The 22,810-nt window shown below is 40.4% G+C and overlaps 1 protein-coding gene across 1 annotated transcript in view; it reads left to right on the top strand.

Moving 5' to 3' along the window:
- The window catches only part of LOC137294947 (potassium voltage-gated channel subfamily H member 1-like), a 50,849-nt gene that overhangs the window by 12,496 nt on the left and 15,543 nt on the right, over positions 1-22,810 (top strand). Inside the window, exon 2 of the mRNA XM_067826168.1 lies at positions 18,019-18,249. Coding sequence (XP_067682269.1) covers positions 18,019-18,249 — 231 coding nt within the window. The remainder of the gene's footprint in view (positions 1-18,018; positions 18,250-22,810) is intronic.

The following is a 22,810-nucleotide window of genomic DNA, read 5'->3' as shown; positions in this document are numbered from 1 at the left end:
GTGTCAGTTAGATCACTGGTCCATATATCAGTTAGAGCACTGGTCCAAGTGTCACTTAGATCATTTGTCCATGTATAAGTTAGATCATTGGTCCATATATCAGTTGGATTATTGGTACATGTGTCAGTTAGATCACTGGTCCATATATCAGTTAGATCACTGGTCCAAGTATCAGTTAGATCACTGGTCCATGTGTGAGTTAGGTCACTGGTCCAAGTATCAGTTAGATCACTGGTCCAAGTATCAGTTAGATCACTGGTCCAAGTATCAGTTAGATCACTGGTCCAAGTATCAGTTAGATCACTGGTCCATGTGTGAGTTAGGTCACTGGTCCATGTGTGAGTTAGATCACTGGTCCAAGTATTTTCATTTTAAGGACATGCTTTTTGTATTATGGTATTGTGAACATAATTCGACCACTGTATTTCTTCTTGTGCGTTGTAAACACAACAGCAGTCATCGTTTTGATATCACGTAACAACATGTCGATTTTGCTCCAAACTCAACAAAACTTCACTAAAACCACATCAGTACTGTAAACATGTCATAAAAGATTGACTGACAAGATTACCTGATTCCACTTATTAGAAACAGATCTGAAATAATCTAAAAGCTTACTACTGGTGAAATGTGCCATTGACAATGTGATCTTGACGTCTTCCGGAATGATGGATGATGGGATACCATGCATACGTATGCTTAAGAGAGATCCATGGGTACTATGGTAGGGGAGAGGGGACATCGTTTTATCGAATTCGCCAGGAAACGAGGATATGATATATAGGATAATTTCTCGAGCAACAGTGTCGCATTATTATCTATCTCCTGTCATCATTTTATCGTCTCATGTTTTCGCTTTGTCACTGAATTCGATAAAACGATGTCACGTTCTCGTCACGTACATGCCGTTTCTTCTGCAAGAGAAGTTAGTACACCTCCTTTAGTAATATTTCGGCAATATCACTGTGGAGGACACAAAAATGTGCTTCACGCATCCTACCCATCTTTGGAATCGAACACTAGTCTTCCGCATCCACTAGTGGATATTTCCTCCGCAATGAAGCGCTTGAGAAGACTGTAAATATATAACGTCAATGCTGGAGAAGTACCAGCCACCAATTTCCAATGAAAATGATTCCAATTCTTGTAAAAATGCGAAAATAGGTGGAAGTAACTGATTAGGTGTGTGATGACATCAGATGTCCGGAACAGGTAAGTAAGTCCCGTCATAACTGTTTCTGTTGTCTGTGACGTATGCTGGCGTGACAATACCGTGTGACGTCACATCATATTGACCGCCAAACTCTTGTGTTGTAGACTAATCAAACATTGGCCGTCATTAACCGCTATAAGCACATGGCAAACAGTCCCTTGTCGCGAAGTAATATATTTGCATGCATCAAGAGTACAAACAGGCTTATTTGACTTGGAACTGTCATTGCAGTGACAAGACAATGTCGTCATCGATCAATAGCACGTGCAAATAGAGCGAGTGGGATTGTCATGTTTTCAGCAGGTAACGACGCCATCTTGCCGCCGGGCCGGTTTCTGGTGGCTTACTTTGGTGTAAGGGCAGCCGTATCCCTGGGGTGAATACCTTGGTACTTTGATTGGACCGAACACGTCAATGTCACGAGTAATTGTATTTCCCTATTCAACTTAATGACCGTTTCCTATTTGTTGATGAGGCTCGGTAGTCGCATCGTTAAGCCCCCTGCGTCTCATTTCATTTGTTTTTACCTGTTGTTTTTTACCGATTCAAGCAATGGTCTTTGGGGTAAAGCCCTGCAATCCTACTGAAAGCGATTATAATGATGGGCGATGATGACATTGGTGATCTGGTTATTATGATGGTGACGACGACGACGACGACGACGATGATGATGATGATGATGATGATGATGATGATGATGAAGGGAAGGAGGATCCCGGCGTTTACCGTGACTCACTCACTAACTAAAGCATCCTGGACCGAATGTGGGAATGAGGTACGAGATCCCACTATATCGACGTGGATTTATGTATCCAATTAACCCAACCAGCGGCTGGTCCAGAAATAGATATATTACGGAGATCATGTATATTTTATATCGATTTCAGTATTCAAACACACAGAACAAGAAAGGAAACGCACTGCTTTTATCGTGACAGTCAGACATTCTCGTTTCTCTACACAACAAATGATTACACCTTCGTTAATCTTACCCCTGTTACTCCGAACACCTGATCTTTGGGACTATACTTGACGTATGATTAAAGGTGCGATCATAGAATTTATATACGTCGTTTTCTGATTGGCTGAGCCATTCAACATAACCCGCTCACAAGCGAGTAACATTCTCTATGTTAACCGCTCGAAATGCCGAACTGTGGTAATGCGTTTGGTACTTCGTGTTAGTAGTGTTTGACTTGTTGCCTAACTCCTTATTATGATCCAATGCCTGTGCTTCAAACACTTTAAAATTAACATTGAGCTGTTCGGTAACATAAATACGTTGTTCACGGGGCCCATGGATTGATGTACCCTCTACGATTGTTTATGTTCCCGTTGCCCTTCGGGCCAGCTAACTCAGGGAGTAATAAACAAACATCGTGGGTACATCAAACCATGTCTCGCTCGTAACCAGAGTACAATTTATATTGTTCTCAGTCCGGTTTATTAAACAAGATGGATATTATCTGAAGAAAACAACAACACAGATGTAGGCGGTTCTTTGGCCTTCAGAGATCGCTGTGTCAGGTGTTCTAGAAGTCTATCCTTAGTTAATGGGCCATTGGCTGGAAATATTCATTAATCTTTGCCGATTGCGGTATCTGACGTCATTGACAGTGGTACAAACTGTGGCAATTAACCGGAGTTGAAGGTCACGTGTAGGTCATTGTTCCTTAGGTTGTGTGAATTAATTACTACTGGCATGAAGAATATTGGCTAAACAGGAGGAGTCATTTTGCGGTCGGTCATAATACGTGATAATACAATGTTTATTGACAAAGACGATGCCTGTTTAAATTAAGAATTGATCCTATAAACGGTGAAGAGCTGTTCCTATCTGCTCGGTTGCCTGGGTTTGTCTCTGCGCTGTCGGTGTGTTTGCGCAGGCGCAACAGACCCAGGGAACAGAGCAGATAGGAACAGCTCTTCACCGTTTATAGGATCAATTCTTGATCCATCATAAAACTGGCCCCATATACAGTAAAAGACATATCTTTTTATGAAATAAAGACATACGGTAAACCGATTACTTACTAAATATTGTTCCGATCCTATGTCTGAGAATGGTTGTTCGCATTCCCGACAAGGAACTGCTTCCGTACCGAGTAAAGTGCTGCTCCATCTCCCGAAACTCTTGACATATGTTATCCGACAGATACAATCTGTTGAGAAGCATGGTGCAGAACACCGACGAGCAATGGCACAGAACACACGTCCTCATCTAAACCTTCTCCCATTCCATGTATAAAGAAGAACTAAATCTACAGTCAAACCGCACACGTATAAAAAATGAACATAAGACATACAAAATTGAACACGATAGTCAGTAAAAGACGATTCTTTTATCAGATTTATATATGAAAGGATCAAATGCAAAATTGGAATTCTATCCATAAATTCAAATATTTTTTCATAGAATGTTCGTTTTGAAATCTCTAGAAACGAACGGATCCATTCGCTACTGTTAATTGTAAAAGATATGTGTGATGGAAATTAATGCTCAAAGCAAGATGGAAATGCAGCTTTTCCTAATTATGCGACCAAACATTTGTAGACATGCACATACACGTGAAACAAAACAAAACGGCTTGACTTGCGAGCGTTATTGGACATTTCTCTTTTTCACCCCTTCCCTTTTTATTATTTTTTAATTAATTGCTAAGGAGCACAAACATGATTGCTTGAAGAAGGGATTATGATTCTTATGACTTTTCATGAGGATAAAGTAGAACAAATATTATTGAGGCAGACCCGGTGACTGAGTGGGTTAGATGGCTGACTGTGTGCTAGCGATAATGCGCATGGCTCTGAGGGCATGGGTTCAAATCCCGGATATGACTCATTCCAATAATAGTATTCGAATCTGTACGTGGCTATAACCGTAATCCTGAATATGACATATGGTACATCTGACCACTACATGTCATTGTGTATACGCAGAATAATACATGTTTAAATTAATACCAGTTATATAACGGAACTTCCTCATAAACGTACAGCCGTTTGGAAACAGGATCGTTCGCCAATAAAATGAACGCTTCCTGGTTTAAGTTAACAAAAGACGACATTCATTACTTATGACACTGGCCTCAGTTAACATATGGTAATGTTAAACAGTATTTATATTAATTTATCTACGTCATGCACTGGTTGACAATTAGCAGTGTGAGCCAGTAATACACAGCTGTTGCTAGGATAGAACTGGGGAGCGCAATACGTGACCGCCCAGTTTGACACGACTGGGAACTGGACATTGACAGTAAACGAGAATCCAGTCTTAAATGATTGGGAAGTGCGCAGTTGGATCCAGTCTTACACGACTGAAAAGAAACACAGAAATTATTATATGACAGAAAACTGGACATAGTCTTACATGGACAGTGGAGCACTGTCTTACGTGACTGAGAACTGGACAGTGGGGCACAGTCTTACATGGCTGAGAACTGGACAGTGGGGCACAGTGTTACATGACTGAGAACTGGACAGTGGGGTACAGTGTTACATGACTGAGAACTGGACAGTGGGGCACAGTGTTACATGACTGAAAACTGGACAATGGGGCACAGTCTTACATGGCTGAGAACTGGACGGTGGGGCTCAGTCTTACATGACTGAGAACTGGACAGTGGGGCACGAGCTTACATGACTGAGAACTGGACAGTTGGGCACGAGCTTACATGACTGAGAACTGGACAGTGGGGTACAGTCTTGCATGACTGAGAACTGGACAGTTGGGCACGAGCGTACATGACTGAGAACTGGACAGTGGGGCACAGTCTTACATGGCTGAGAACTGGACACAAACAGTACACGGGTCCTGGTCAGTCGTATGAACTCTCTAGATAAACATTTTCATTATCTCATTTGAGGATCTGATCTGTAACCATCAGCTGACTAAATTGATGAATGTATATATGGGTTATGCAGTTAGTCGATATCAAACATAATTTACGACACATGCTCTGTGATTACCTGGACGAGCTTACTGCAAATCAAACAGCAGCTACAAATTCCACCAACGCCAACTCCACCACCTTCAGCACAACATCAACAACCCCCATCACATGACCATTATCGTCACCCATCTTTGCAATCATAACCATCCCCACATAAATATTATCATTAATGATAACAATATCAACAGCCATTCAACGAATTTAAACAGACATAATAACCTAGATTTTGGTGAAATAAATAAATAAATAAATAAATAAATAAATAAATAAATAAATAAATAAATAAATAAATAAATAAATAAATAAATAAATCTGTGGAAATGTGATGTTGCTGCAATATCGCTAAAAGCGGCGTAAAACTAAACTCACTGACTCATTGATATTACATGGTTAATCAGCTGTAATCACTCCTACCTGAACAGTGGGAACAGTGTCGAGTTATTTCCATGAATATTACTCACTGAACAGCTGGGATCTCTATATCAGCAGATGACATGCTGTGACAGCAAGCCAGAACAATAACGCCACCACAGGGAGGAAATCTGGGTTAATATGCTGGACGAAATAAGTTAGGGATATTGGTATTTTTATGACTGATATTTCATCAGTGTGTCAATGAATAAATAGATCATTATTCATAATTGCAAAATTTACATATATCCCTAATTAATTTTGTCCAGTATATTTATGCTATTACCTTTTCAAACAGTCACACATAATGTTGATAATATCCTGATTGTGTTCCATATTGTATAGTTTTGCTTATTAATAATTCAATATTGATCCGACAGTATCTAATTTAGCTATTATCATCGTGCTGGTCGTCATTACAGCATCATCGTCGTCGTCATCAGCATCATCGTCGTCGTCATCAGCATCATCGTCGTCGTCATCATCGTCACATCCGCATCTTCGACTGCTCCTTAAGAATTTCTTCAATGTCAGCCGTAGCACATTAATATCACTAGCACCAAGGGCGGTGGGGTAGCCTAGTGGTTAAATTGTTCGCTGTCACGCCGAAGAGCGGGGTCGATTCCCAACATGATACAATGTGTGAAACTCATTTCACGTTCCATTTAATATTGCGGGAGTATTGCTAAAGGCGGCGTAAAACCATACCCATTCAACAGCACCATCATCATCTATCGTAATAATCGTAATGGCATCATTATACACCCATACAATGAAGTCATGCACTTTGATATAAGGCAGCAAGATGGTTATGGACACAAGGCTTGCCACTTGAGACGTAAAGCCATCCTTATTCATTCCGTGGACTCTTTCTCATACGATGAGAACCTTTGATGCATAAGGTATAAAGAGACACCGATCAAGACACGCCGATCAAGAGACACCGATCAGGAGACACCGATAGAATACTTTCGGTGGTAAACAGAACAAATATATAGGAAAGGGGTTGACAACAGCAACGAAACGGTGTTGTAGTATTTTAGTTCCCTGTCGAATAAACGGACATCAGGCGTCAATCTATATTTGAATACGCACTGAAACGCGTAAATTTAAATTGTTATTAATTTCTGAAGTTTAAACATAAACGGTTCTGTAGTCTTTTAGTCTTTCAGTCTCTGGAATTTTAGGATGTCTACCGTAAATCTCCATTTGGGCACACCTTGAAGCGTGTAAATCTAAACTGCTATTTATTTCTGAGTGAGTTGGGTGAGTGAGTTGGGTGAGTGAGTTTAGTTCTACGCCGCACTCAGCAATATTTCAGCTATATGGCGGCGGTCTGTAAATAATCGAGTCTGGACCAGTGATCAACAACATGAGCATCGATCTCTGCAACTGGGAACCGATGACATGTGCCAACCAAGTCAGTGAGTCTGACCACTCAATCCCGTTATTCGCCTCTTACCACAAGCAAAGGCGCCTTTTATGGCAAGCATGGGTTGCTGAAGACCTATTCTACCCCGGAACCTTCACTGGTCATATGTATATATTTTTAATTTTGGAAACTTATGCGTAAACGCATACAGTGTTGTGCGTAGTGTTTCAGTTCTCTCTAGTAGAGGACGATGAGCGTCACTCTGTATATGAGTACGCGATGAAACATATGTATTTTAACCGCTATTCATTTCTGAAACTTACGTTAATATTTAAAAAAAAACATAATAAAGCGTTGCTAGGCGATACTGATGTCGCATTCAATACGTTATTACTGTATGTTTATGCGAAATGTGTTTGCTGAAACACAAATAACCAGCAAGGATTAGGGAACATATTCATAAACACAGCTATGTGTCACCCCAGAAAAGCATCAGATGTGATGAGAAACATCGGTGAATTTTGTCGCCACCCAGTGATCTGACATTTTCTCATTGTTGCAAAACACACCTGTCGAATTCATTAATATTATTACTGATTATGACCAATGGCTCAGCCTTAGATTAACAATGCATCTTTGGTTCAGATTATCAGGTGTTGGGTGTATCATGCGTAATGTCTGACGAATGAGTTATGATCATGTAATTGTAATTGTGATCATCTGATATGGTTGTGATCACGTGATAATGGTGTGTTCACGGAATAGGGTGAAGCCCATTTTCTGGTGTCCCCCGCCGTGATATTGCTGGAATATTACTAAAAAAAGCGGCGTAAAAATAAACTCACTCACTCACTCACGGAATAGGGATAAGGCCATGTTACAGGAATGTGGTCATTTGATAAATTGATAAATGAGATAGAGATGTGATGGGAATGTGATCTTGTGTTAAGGATGTAATCATGCGATGACGATGTTACGATGGGTATAAAGACTCTGTTCTGAATGCGGCTAGCATTTCGAGCCATCGCTCCTGGTGGCAAGTCATTGTCGGTATTACCAAGTATTTCTGAAAGAATTTTATAATTATGATTCATATAAACAATGAATTATATTTAGACCGAATGTAAATTTTATTGAGCATGAATTTGTGGGTTATTTCAAGTGAAACAGGATAGTCTACAGCTTTATATTTCACATATAAATAAAATAATTTCAAGTAATTTCACATGTAATGTATATATTATAGTATACAGTACAGCGACATCTGCAGTTCACGTGCAACAGTTGTATAATATATACAATACACGTATAGCAGTGCATATATAACCAAACATAAAACACATATAGAACCGTGAAATGATGAGAGGTCGGTAAGCACTACCTCTTCTAGATCTGCACTTGCATGTATAATCTGTGTAGCGGTCAGATGAATCCACACTGACCTGTGTAGTGGATATCAATGCTTGCTGTAGATGCCAGATCTCCCCTCACGACCGATACCCGAGGATCCAATCATCTTATAACATAACCCTTGAGGCACGCAGCTTTGACGACGCCATCTTGCAACACTACTCTACAGTCTATATGTTTCAAGCGGATGCTTGACGGGGTACAGCCTTTGGTCTACCACACTGGGACTATTTCTGACTAACAAATGAAAATTAGAATTGTAAATGATCTTGTCGAGTTTCCTGATACACGTATAAAGAATTAATTGTCCAGGAGTGTAAAATGTCAGAGTATCGATTACTGGCGAGATCTCTCCGTATCAATGTCAACACTCTTGTATACCTGCGGATTGGGATACACGGATGATAACGGTAATCTCAACGATGGCCATGTTCGGGCGTGCTCTGGAGACATTTTAACTGAACCCTCAGAAATGAGGGTTTCTACCCCGTATGTGGACAGTTCCCCACATCGAACATGTGTTTCTTTTGTAGATCACCTTTTCATTATCTCAACGTGTTACCTTACCGTTATTGTGCTCTTCTGTAAATAAGTTCAATGTGTCAGTATTCTAACCTAGACTTGGAATTGAATGAACCAATTGTTTTGTAAATAAGTTCAATGTGTTTCTATGGTTATGTTTGTTTCTTATATTTTTCGACCGTGTTATTAGTGGCATGAAAAATAACCATAGCCAGAGGAAATAAATGGCACATGCACCATCGAACCTTACAGGTACATACTACGGCACATGCTTGTGTATTTGTGTCAGTCGTAGAATAATATTGGATATTTTCTCGTCAACTCCACGCTAGACACAAAGATGACCAGTTCTATAGTTATCACAAGACCGCTTCATCTATTCGTGTGAATCTGACATGATTTCCGTGTCACTGTAGGAATACTGTATTCTGAATACGTATTTGCGACACCAGTGTGCCAGTGGTTGGTCGGCCTTCATACTGTCACGTGACTTGATCGGAGAATGGCGACCAGCATCAGTGGTCCCTAGCCACATCGTATTACCTGGTGATTAGCACAGTAGATGTGACGCTGGCCAGGTAATCAATACACTCCAGGTGACCGTTGATTAGCTTTACACCACCTGGTCCGACCTAGTCCGTTGACAGGTGTGTCGTTGAACATGTAAACAGCTGTGATCTCGTCTTCACATCTTCTTCATGATCGAGACACATCCACGATCAACGCTCAGCTTGTGTGGATTTTTTATTTTTTATTTATTTTTTTTTCAATCATCAAATCGTACAAGCACTTACTTATACGCCGTTCAAATGATGATGACATTTAAATTGATCTTACCTTACACATTAATATCCGGTTCTGATTGACTCCCCAGTTCTATTATTTTATTCTATTACTAACGCACTTCTTTCGTTTCGTTTTTTTCTCAGAGTCCCAACTTCTACAACATTCACAACCAATCATCCGTGTATTCGGATCCTCGAATTAGCTATATAAGTTTCGACTGTTCGGGTATAATCCGAAGTAAATTTATCTCAGAGAAATAAAGTTTGTTGTTTCTGTGTGCGAATTTTAGAAAACAAGTGAAATATAATGTATAAAAGATTAAATGCGGTATTCTTACTAATCAGTCAGGAGTCATCAACCACGAATAGGGTTTACCGTACTCGCCGTGCTATGCAAACAAACAATACAACTGTTAAAGCCGAGGAGACTAAATCTTTCCAAACGGAAAATACTCATTTTTACATTTCCACTCCTCTCTGCTATTGTTTTCTTTGGGACATCTGAAAATACACATCGAGAGAAATACAGACACGTAAATGTTAGGTCTTGTATGCGCTTTCTTGCGTCTGAAGGGGTAGAGAAACTGGTCATTTTGGGGTTGAAACTTATGGGAACACGGGGTTTAATTGGGAAAACAAAGTACAGGGCATACGCAATGATTCTTTCGCGCAGAACAATCCGTCTTTCGTGTACAAGGACCCGATGTTTCAGTGAAGTTGCTGCTTTTACCTTACGCCGCCCACTAATGTCCATGCTATCAATCACTGGTTTGCCTGTTCCAGACACGATAGGTCGTCATGATTCATCTAGAAATATTATGAAACAAAATTAACCTGGTGCCATGTTTTGAAAGGTTCTTTTTATTGCACTTTAAACGTGCACTACCTTACACTGATACAGATGACAGGCACAGTTTGCGAAATAGCTACTAGTTCACAGGCGCATGGCTAGTAAAAATAGGGTTGGGCCAGTGAATCTTCACAGTCACTGGCTTGAATGGCTAGTAACTGTTCATGGGGACGTTTTGTAAATAGATCACTCTCTCCGACTTGTTAACTTGTAATAGAATTTTATATCAAGGAAGATTATGGTCTGACAAAAATATTGATCCTATTAGCAGCTTAATCATGAAACCCGTCTCTACATTCACATTTCGTACTAGTGAATTATTTTGTGGCCTGGTACCTTAGGCATAGTTATTTCGACCGGATAACAAAATATGGAAACTATTTCTCACACTGCTGCCGTGTTCTGAAGGGTTCGCTTTATTGCACCTTAAGTGTCCAGTAATTTTTATTGACATGGTTGTCAGGTAATCAAACTGCTACTGCTGCGAAAGGCTGATTCTTGCTGTCATCCATGACCGTCGTCTCCGTCATATCCCATCATATCCAACCACACTGTGCCCCTCCCTACAACACATCTCCACCCTCACCCCTAACACCCTGACCCAGGCATCCCAGAAGTGTCTCCTCTCCGTCGCTGATTGAGTCATAAAAAAACGCAGGCACTTAGCTTCATATCAAGTGGAATTAACGCTACAGCTCTTTTGACGTCACGGTATCTGGTTGCTAAGATACTATCTTCTACATCGTTTATTGAGTGGCGCATTCCATCGCCGGCGAGGCGAGCTTACCATGTTCAAGGGGGGAAATGGGGATATCAGATGAGTATGGAAGTTCAGTTATGACTTTATCATAACAATATTTAATAACAGTTGTTTAGTTCTCATCTATCGGGAAGTTGAAATGAAGGTTGGTTCGTGAGTTAGAAGTGGGTCAGATCGAAATCAGTGTATTTGTACGCGTTGAGGTTGGGTAGTGTTTGGGTACGGACAGCATGTATTGTACGCGCACGAATACCATCGGACAACTTTGACATGGTATATCATGCATTGTCTCTATGAGATGAAAATGTCTCTTAACATACCTCTTTAAACACTGTCTCTGACACATTGTCATAGAATATGTCCCATGTTTGTGATGTTCGAACGTATCGTATGCTTCTGTCATAAACGTCAGTCTATGCGAAACTGGCCTACCTGTCTGCGTAAAGGCACACTCACTCAGTGCATGAGCTGTGACTGTGCACTCGACTGTCGACAGGAATAAACAGAAACACATAAAGGTTCTGAATTATCGTTTATTAAGTGATGAAACGAAGTCATCAACATCCAGGATTAAAGGATTAAAGGATTAAACTGCATGCATTTTGACGTACACGTTTGAAACATGCCTTCATTGTGAAAAGTACCCGATACCGACACTGAATCTCTCTGCCTACTGACAGAGTATACATGCAGGACTTCACGTTTGGATCTCTCTGTATGTTCTATTTGTAAACAGTGGTATTTGGTCTGTTAATTACTTAACAGCTGGATCTCTCTTCCTACTGACAGAGGAGAAAAGTGTTCACGTTTGGATCGCTCTGTATGTCCTAAACCTGTAATGTAAACACCAGTTCAGCAGTGATTACGCACTATGAAAATGTAAACATAATTATTAATATATTGCTACTGAAGTTAGAAAGCAATTTACCTTTACAATGAAAACATTGTTTTATGTGAACATTTTGATACAGTCTGACCGAGTTTGGTTTTAGTCATATTTTAATATCACGGCGAGGGACACCAGAAATGGGCTTCACATATTGTACCCATGTGGGGATTCGAACCCGAGTCTTCGGCGTGACGGGCCAGCTCTTTAACCAAACCCTGCTTTTTATAAGTACATGAATACTATTAAAGAATACTTCAGCGACAGCAACACTTCTTTTGCACGATGACAGTATATAAAAATATAAAAAGCAATATTTCAAAGACTAGCATTGCGAAATGTTATGTTTAGTAGAGGAATACGTGATAAGGATGTCTTCATAGTGTGATGTAGTTACGCCACTGCACGCAGGGAGATTATTGATCTCATTAATCAGATTTTCTAGATTACCTCACAGGGCGTTGCTGGGATTAGCGTTGCCATATACAAGAGGAGGTAACCGCCGTTGTTCTCACCAGTGTATGGAATATCAGATTCAACCGTAACGGACCCACAGCTCTTAAATACTTCTATCCGTATCACGTACAATACGTCGTCAGTGATTAAGGCGATTGGTCAGTGTTGCAACGTCTTTCTTTAAGCAGCTGTAGCTGTACTTATAGAAAAAGGGCATGACTGGACTGACAGATAAGACTGATGGTTCGAAAAGAATAATATTCCCCACGATTAATGATGTAGAGGATGTGAGGGATCGTTCATAATGTATGGCTAAGAGGTGATGATGATTTTTATGGAGAGGCATTTACAATGTGAATGACCCCTCCAAACCAAAATGTCTACGTACAACATTAATGTGCCTCCTCAGGAAAGACTGGGTGACACCTTTTTAAAATCATCATCACTCCCCCTATCCATATGAAATATGGTATAAAATACTTTGGCAGTTGATATTCAGGTACTTTACGTATACACACCCGCTGTTACTAACTGTTAGACTGTTGCTGCTTTCAAGAAGCAGCCTTTACCAAGGTTAAACTTAACTCCCATTCTTTAACATTGCACTAAGGTTACTTTAGTGACTTACGACCACCTTAGTGCTTCGTGAAAGGAGGCTCAGGACTGTAGAATGAACTGAGATCTGATTTTTAATTACCCCCTGAGGACAGGGCAAGGAAAAGCCCAGAAACGAAGTGTGTTCAATGAAAGTTGAGACGCATAGCATTTAGTCTCATACTTGAATACCAGCCTCTATGTACCTCATGCTTCTAACCTTCTGAACGACATGGTACTGAGCAAGTCTGATCGACTGCGCAACTTACTCAAAGAACCAGACTGAAGGTTTTGCGAACACTTGCATGTGCAAACGTACCCTAAAGTAGGCATCGGATTGAAAGCGAATACAGCGAATACAGCGAATACAGCGAATACAGCGAATACAACAACTAAACCACCTCAGATGATGAGTAAGAACATCTCTGATCAAATACATCAATGCATCATAAGCGATCTGTAAGTAGAGACCCAAAGACGTCTGCACTCATCTTTATACGTCTTCGGGCTACCTGATCAAATACACTACATTGTCTACAAGGCTGTTTGTCGTGGTGGTGGAACTACCTCGTATATGTTACCATACACCCCTCCACCCAATCCCCCACACATACGCCCCACCATAAACAAAATCATTACATAATGGAAGAAACGTCCTTTACATCACACGCCTTCAACGTTGGCGACAGAGACCACGGCGAGACTTGCCTGTTTCCAAGAGCTTCTCCTCATTAATGAAATTGTTTGTTGTCGTGTGTCGCCTTGACAGTCAAACATCGGGTGACACAACCCGGAGGCTCGTGTTTAAACGATATATATACAAAACATGTTGTGTTTTTGATACTCAAGATAAAAGCTCGAGGTTTTTGACGTTGCTATGAAGACGTCGAAACCCCAGATGTTGTAACGGTCTTGTCAGGTAATTCTGAATGACCTGATTATAATACATCAGGCATTAAGACGGATCGTTAACGGATGTTAGGTGTACATGACAACACATGCCCTCGAGTAGCCTGGACAGCGAGTTTTCTTTCATTACTTATATTTGAAAATAATGAATGGGTAAATAGAGACTGTGTTTACAAGACGTGAAATAACAAACAAATAAGCCATACATTTTCAAAACTATCCATACATTGATATTTGGGGTTGATAAAGATACCGATATATGACCGAGTCATCTTGAGCTAGTTTTATCAGATAAACAACAAATAATGAATGAGTAAATAGTCATTATGCTCACAAGATGTAAAATAACAAACAACTAAATCAAATATTTTCAAAACTACCCATACAGTGATATTTCTGTTTATAAAGGTACCAATATTTGCACCGAAGCACCCAGTGGTTCAACCTTTTCTTTGTTGATGCTTCACCTTAATAATGTCGCTCAGAATTCTTATTTCGCAATAAGGAACTTCAAGTATTTTTGATTATTGAAAAGGTGTCTATGTGAGGAATATGTCTGAATAACAGACAAGAAATCGTTACTCGGGGTAATGTATCTAATACTACTGCTGTTTTCTTGGAGCCTTACATTTTCAGAATTTCTGCGACTTTGTCCTCTCTAAGAACGTTTTCAAAACCATTTGTACTCTTTTGCTCAAATCCAGTCTTCAGGAGGCAGTAGGGTAACCTTGTGGTTAAAGAGTTCACTAGTCACGTCGAAGACCCAGGTTCGATTCCCCATATGGTACAATGTTTGAAGCGCATTCCTGGTGTGCCCACGGCGTCAAACCAAACTCGCTCCCCCTGACTCAGTTGTTACGTAGAAACTCTTTGTTGACAGGTGTTCAATATGTTTGATTCATATCGCTTTGTATATACTATTACGTTCACAGACTAAAGTGTCTTCACATCGTCCCTAATATGGTGTTGTGTTCTTCATTTTCAATGTTACCATGACAACCGGTCCTTGGCATGACAACTCGGCACGACTTGGCACTCTGAGTGTTTTGAACAGAAATTGAGACCTACTATGTCGCTGTTCTATATCTCTCCAAGTTATGGATGTGTTTGTAGAAGTTATCAACTTGCTATTTCAGCGCAAATGCTAAAGGGGAAGAGAACACCAGTCTGTTATGAACTATTAAAAGAAGGAAGATACTTAAAAGATTGAAATGTCATGATCGAGTTACACAGATACCAGACATAAATCAAAAGTCACTGTCTCATCATGTTTCGTGAATTTCCGTCGGTTTTCGCTAGCATTCCGAGAATTTCCGTCCGTTTTCGCCAGCATTCCGAGAATGCCGAGATGTAATCTGAGGCATGCGGTGCATGTATTCTTGTTTATTATATCACGTGCGTCATAGCAACTGTTACGTTGTACACTTTCACGCACGACACCTGATCTACTCCGTATATTTATCAAACAATCAAATCAAAATTACAATTTCCCACAACAATACTTGTGAAACAATTAAAACATATTGCTTCTATAACTGGTTATGAAAACACAATATTCTAGCAATTATATACATGCTTGTTTTGGTTCTACATAACCAGCATGTCAAAATGACACAAACGATGAAGCTATAATGAATCAAATTATAGAATCACTGTGGTCAGAAACATGCACATATTAACAGCAGAACATATCTCGAAGACAATGAACATTAAGATAAGAATAAGACTCCATATTTCCATTAAGACTAATTATAATGGTCAGATTTCAATTAATGTCGAATATATGTGCCTCAGGACACAGACGCCATAGACAGGTTAGTAGTCTCACAGTTAAAGGAAATGTCTTCTTTCCTCTTGCAGCAATTTCCTTGTGTTCTCCTTTGTTGCTCCCAACAAATATACTCTTTAAAAAATAGTGGAACTTTTAGTTTTGGAATGAAAAATATTAAAGATATATCGGAGTCAATTAATGTTGATTTGATGTTAAAGAGGGTTTTGATAGTGCAAAACGCGGCATGAAGCTCGGTGATGCAAGATGGTTGTCAAATTAATGGTCTACGTTGATTTATCGACGTTTTCAAAAACTGTGAAAATCAGGAAAGAACACCCCATGCACGTGTATTGTCTACGGTTTTATGTGGTATATATTACTGACAGGATCCCAAACCAAATCAAACAAAAACAGATGCCGGTCGATGTCTTGATAGTATTTTTCTTTCTTTCTCTTGAAAAAGTAATCTAATCATGTACATTACTAGCTTTGAAAACAATCTGATGCGCACATTATACAATGTAGCCCTGACCAAGATACAGTCACGCGTGAGGATGACGTACAACATTAGTGAGACCACGACGGGAACACACAGACGCCATTAGCTTCATTTATTAGACCCGTATCGGGAATCTGAGCCTTTGATTGGAGCTCGACTGTTTAGTAGTTCAGATACAAAGAATCTGTTAAGTGTAAAGTAAACACACTCAGTTTCTATGGAATCCTTTAGATACATACGGAATGCTATACTTACGGTAAAAGGAATAATTCCTACACAGTATCATGAAAATATATTTGTTTTGAAATACAACGTGAGAAAATGCCACTGACGTATTTCGTTATCGTATTCCATGGATCATATTGTGATGACAGCTTCCGGATATCAGAATCTTTGAAACTTATTAAAATTGCAATTAATGTTGAATCTGTCTTTAAAGACGTGTTTTCTATTCACGTGTCTCGGAACGTGAGGCAAACCCAAGTCTTTGATAATTACCTGTGCCAAATGCAAGCTTATATCGACCTCCAGGCTTAAAAAGCTATATTTAAGTGCGCCTGAAAAGAACCATTTGCAACCTAACAAACCTTTACCAGGTTCTTAAATAAATGCCGTCTTCAGTTTTTAATGCATATAAAGAGATGAAAAAATCCCATTTCAATGTATTTTATGAATTCTGACCTAGTAACATGAAATTTGTTTTATGGGTTACGCGCTCTAAGTGCTTTCAAAGTTAATAATGTTTATAATATGTTTATATATATAATGTTTCTGTCCATAATGTGGGAAATATAATGTCCATCACAATCTCGGAAATGTAGTTTAACGTGCATGTATCCGTGCCATGTCCATGTGCGTCGGATACAAAGATCAGAGAGTGAATGTTTAACTACGCTTTAACAAAATTCCAGCAATATCACTAGTTGACAGTTATCTTTTTTCCTAACCTCTGACCAAAATATCTTCCTGTTAATATTCTAAAACAACATGGTTTAATGAACTATCACCAGTTCCTGACATGGTATGTGTTTGTGGCTCACAAAACAGGTAACAGGGGATAGCTGAATCTTTTGTGAACACCTCATGGTTCATTTTGATAGAAGTTCATAAAGCATATGCTCATTATTGGGCCGGATTTTCACAACGGATTGCCCCTTATAGCACATACATCTATAAATGCCGCTTTATTTCATCATGTCCACTCTGGTTCATGTGTAGTAATTTGAATACTTCTGGCTTGGACACACGTATTAGTTACTCGTGCCACCCTCCCACGATAAACTTCACGAAAGTCTCTTCAAATTCGGTTCATACGGAAAAAAGTAAAACCCGTTAAACGTCACCCGAACAGGCCTGAATACATTATTTTGGGTGACTTTGCAATCATTAGCTGACTTCAGGGTGGCTTCAGGGACTGGTCGGGGAGGCTGCCCTTGGATCCTAACATCTCAAACCTTTTTTTCCTTCTTGGATCAGAAGGTCTGTGAATGTGTTTGGCAGGATCATGGGAATGTCTTTCACTCTTTTATTATTGCCCTATGGCCACATTTCTATATATGATTATGGTGTGGTTAATTTTAACCCTTTTAACATCCAAATTAATGCTAACTATTTGTGATTGCAGACAGCAGTTTTATTCTGGCCAACGCTCGTATCGTGGAGTACCCGATCGTCTATTGCAATGATGGCTTCTGCAAACTTGCCGGCTACAACAGAGCGGAGGTTATGCAGAAGAGCAGCACGTGCAGTTTCATGTATGGCGAGCTTACTGACAAAGAGACGATCCATGGCTTGGAGGATGCGTTTGAGACGATGGAGCAGGAACAAGTCGAGATACTCCTCTACAAGAAAAACAGTAAGTACAGCAGACGACATCCGGTCATCATGAGGGGGTTTCGCTACAGAACCGGATTTACAAGGGGACATCCGGTTCGTCATCAGGGAGTGATTTTGCTACATCTCTTAAGGAATAAATTTTAGCAGACGACATCTTGTTTGATACTATAGCCGGCAATTCTTCTGTCATGCTTGTCACAAGGACAAAGTGACCTAAATACTCAGACCATTTTGTAAACATTTCTGCCTAAATTATACAGGGAATGATATTCACCTTGATATTTTTACCCAGAAACCTCGAATTAATCATATACCTGATCCCAGTTTCAACCAATAACCGATCTTCTTTTCAACAAATTCCTGATCCCCATCGAAGCTCATACCTAACATCCACTTAAGCAAATTCTCGATCCCCAATTTAATCAACCCCTTTTCTGTTAATTAACGATCACCCTTTCGCCACAAGTCCGAGACATTTTCAACACAGAATCTCAACAATTTGTACAGATTTTTTTCAGAAGCAAAGTAACTTGATCTACATCACGAATCATGTTAAAGACTATTAGCAAGTTAACTGAATTTTACATTGTTATAAAATGAGTTTTTCAGTTGGTGAAAACGTTTTTCTTTTTTCATTTGACATTTGTTTCTGTGTGTTTTTCTCACCCGCTCTTTGCTTTCTGAGTTAAGTGATGAGAAACACTGATGGCGCATTAGGATCTGTGCACCTCTGCTACAAATACTAGAATCATTAATTTCATTACAGATGACTGACAACACAAACTAATAACGCGCCATATAAAGTTTATGAACTACAAAACAAGAATTCATTACCCTGTCACATGACTACGGACGTAATTACCAAGAACATAAACGAGTGTCATCTATTTGGAATTGTATACAAACATAAGTAAATAAATGGTCATCACTGGGCGTTATCCAGAAGTGAAACGAATAATGGCTGTATTTCATTTTATTGTCACGTAAACAGGGCGACCTCCTTATATGTCCAAGATAAGGTGGCACGCGTTCGGTTGGCGACGACGGATCAGGAACGCATGGTGCACCACATACCGCAGTTGTCGGATTAAGTACATTGGAAGTGAACAGGTGACATGAAAAACGGATACCCTCTTCTATAGATATCGCCACAGAGGTGTGAAGTTTCTGTTGGAAATGAAAACGCATTCATCTCATTTGAATAATTCACTAGCAGAACCTCTGGGGAAATCAAGCATAGAGGAAGAGCCTGGGGTGTGATCGCTCGCGAACAAGGGGTATTTTTCAGGGCATTTGTTGACAATTAACAATTGATGAGAGTCGAAAGCTCATCTGAACCAGGCTGATGCGCGCCCGTGAGGACACACTGAGGTGTCACATGCTTAATCTAATGCGCAGTTGAAACCAGTGAGGCGTTGAAACCTGTTCCTGCTAGCAGGGCGGGTACACTAGCTTCCAAAATGGAAAACATGTCTTCATGAGTCTGCATTTTCATATTTTCAAATTAAGAAAGATTCAAAATTGACAAGTTTGACAAACATGATAATACGTCCGTCCATCTCACAACAATCTTTATTATATGTATCATGCACGCTGGACTGTTTCTCTTCTTTTCTTCTTCAAAACTTATAAACTTTTGTGGTATTTATCATAACTGACTTGTTTGCTATTTCGTAGTTTGTTTCAGGCAGAGTTGCTTGAAGTTGTAGTTTTTACAACATTTGTCACTGAAGATTAATGACAACAAATTATTTGTCACAGTAGTTTCGAATAGCCGTAATGAAATGACAAAATGGCTAGATTTATGTGCGGAAATTCGAATCCGTTAATAACTGAGAACAAATGTTTTTCTTTGTGTGGCAATTATTGTAACAACATTTAAGTTTATCTATTTAATCAACTTGCACATTTTCTGCGACTTCATGTTTTTCCTACAGTCCGAAACACAGAGTCCGCTATTTGGACGTGAGGTTCCGGGGGGGGGGGGGGGGGGGGGAGGGGGGGCTGTAGGAAGCCGAGTGGTGCGGCTCGTCAAGGCAAAAAAAATCCGGGTTCGATTCCCAACATGACGAAATTAATTAATTAATGACGAAATTAATTGTCGTAAGAAGCGACTGACAGGATCGGGTAGCGAGGCTCGCTGACTTGGTTGACATGTGTCATCGTATCAAATTTACGTAAAATTACGTAGATGTTCCTGGTGTTAATCACTAAATTATCTGGTCCATACTTATATGGTCATATAGCTGTAATACTGCTACGTAAAACAACACTCGATCTCCAAGCTCCAGTGATGCCCAAAGCAAATTCAACGTGTCCTTTCACCCCCTTCACACTTGAGGCGGACTGAGCTGTCGGAATAAAAAATTCTGGAGATTCCTGGAAATTCGAACTGAATTCTAAAACTTCTTACTGCCTTCCAAATGCTTTCAGACTATTCGGGTCAGTTCTTGCAGCATGCCGGAATACGGCATGTTCAAAACGTCCTATTGACATTCGAAGTGGAAAAATATCGAACGGCATATGAGGTGCATTCGAACTGCATTCTAAACATCCTTACTACATGCTAAGTATTCTTACTGCCTTCGAACTGCATTCTAAGTATTCTTAATACATTCGAGGAAGAACAGAAAAGACAAGCCACTTCCAAATCCTGTCAGAATGTCTCGAGTGCTCCTGGAATTAGTCGGAATGTATCTTGATTACTGCTAGACTTCCGGTGGAATATGCTTCAAATATATCGGAACATTTCGATGTGAAGTAGGAATACAGTTCGAATGTACCTCGAATACCCCAGAAGGTCCCGAATCCTCTTCACTTGACCCCCGACGCCATCAGAACACCGCCGAATCGCTCAAAACGTGTCCACCTGTCACGTGGAGTTCGCAATCTTCCAATGCGGTTAGAAGTTTGGAAATATTTTTTACTGGCTGATTCATCTTGATTCCTGTCAATTCGAAATAAGTGTGAAGTGGCCTTTATAGCACTGCGGTCCCTGTAAAGCATATGGCTTGCTTTGGACCTCATCGCTTTACATGTCGCCATCACTGCATTGCGCACGACTCAATGCAGCCCTACTGCAGGAAGAACAGACCCCTTTATACGTGTCTGCCTGTTACATAATAGCCTCAAATGACGTCTCCTTGTTCCGTGTGTGTTGGACATTGATTCAGACAGTTGAGTTTCAGTTGTATTGACTGGTTCTTTTTTATTCCCTTGCCCTGGGGAAACATGACCCGCGAGCGCTTTGACAACCTAGACGCCAATATTGTAATGACAACGTTAGTGGAAAAGTCTGTTTTTTATGTCGACCATTGCACCACGTGAACTTGTCTATGCATAAAAAACACCTATCCGCATTTAATCTTAAGCTGATTTACCTATATACAGTACCTAATGAATCGTTACAGACCAGTTTGTGTCCACAATAGAAATGACCCTGAAATATGACCCTATAAATATCTCTGTAAATATATAAATCTATAGCCATTCCGATCAGGGAGCTCCTGTACTTTCTCTATTTATTTTCTTCGTGTCCCGAACGACGTCAACCCGCTAATGGGCGCACAATGAGAGTTGTGACGTCACGGGTCGTTAATGCCATGATACAGAAACCCTGTTTCTGGTGTACCACTCCCAGTGCGGGTCGATGGGTGGGCTGTATGTTCTAGCAGGTTACCGAGAGGCTGGAACTCTATACTGACTCCCAGCCGTGCGGTCAGGAATCTGATCACCCGGGTACACGGGCAGAAAACACAAGGGAAATATGAATACACGCCAAACAACAAACCTGCACCACTCTGCTATTAGTCTTGTCCCACAGGGACTGGCAGACAAACACCGGTTTGGTTCCAGTGAATGGTTTATATTGATGGCTCTAAGAATGTTTGTTTACCAATTACTGTTGCCTCGAGAGGTTGTAGTGCTTCTGGCCCCTCTGTAGTCGTGTATTGTTGATGACGATGACGTCGGACCTGATTTACACCATCATCAGGTGCAAGGACTGGAATTGCCCTCTAATGTTGAATTATTAATAGTCATCTAGGCTATAAATCACGGATCGCTTGTGACACATTGGCGGTTAGATTATTTCTGGCTTGGAAAAAAATTGTTCGGCCTGCATGGGCGCGCGCGCGCGCGCGTGCGTGCGTGCGTGTGAGTCTGTGTCTGTATCTGTGTCTGTGTGATTGATTGACTGGTCGATCGTTTTGTTTACAGAATAGTTGTGTCTCTTACGAACCTCTAAGACGATCGGGGAGTTCAAGCAAAGTGAGTGAGTGAGGTTTTACGCCGCTTTCAGCAATAATCCACCCATATCTCGGCACGGGAACCAGAAAGGGGCTTCACACATCGTGTCCATGTTGGGAATCGGATCCGGGTCTTCGGCGTGACGGGCGAACGCTTTAACCACTAGACTACCCTACCGCCCCTATACACAAACTAGCAAGTCACCGAATACTGATCACAGAATGATAAACTCAGAAATCGAGTCATGATACCGAGAAGACCTGTAACTGAAATATGATACCGTTTGGGTTAATTAACTCTACCTCTAGCTGAGATAAGCGAACGTGGACATC

Source organism: Haliotis asinina, chromosome 8 (genome assembly GCF_037392515.1).
Source record: "Haliotis asinina isolate JCU_RB_2024 chromosome 8, JCU_Hal_asi_v2, whole genome shotgun sequence".
Taxonomy (NCBI): domain Eukaryota; kingdom Metazoa; phylum Mollusca; class Gastropoda; order Lepetellida; family Haliotidae; genus Haliotis; species Haliotis asinina.
The sequence above is the reverse complement of the archived record's forward strand: the minus strand, read 5'-3'. Positions and strand labels throughout refer to the sequence as shown.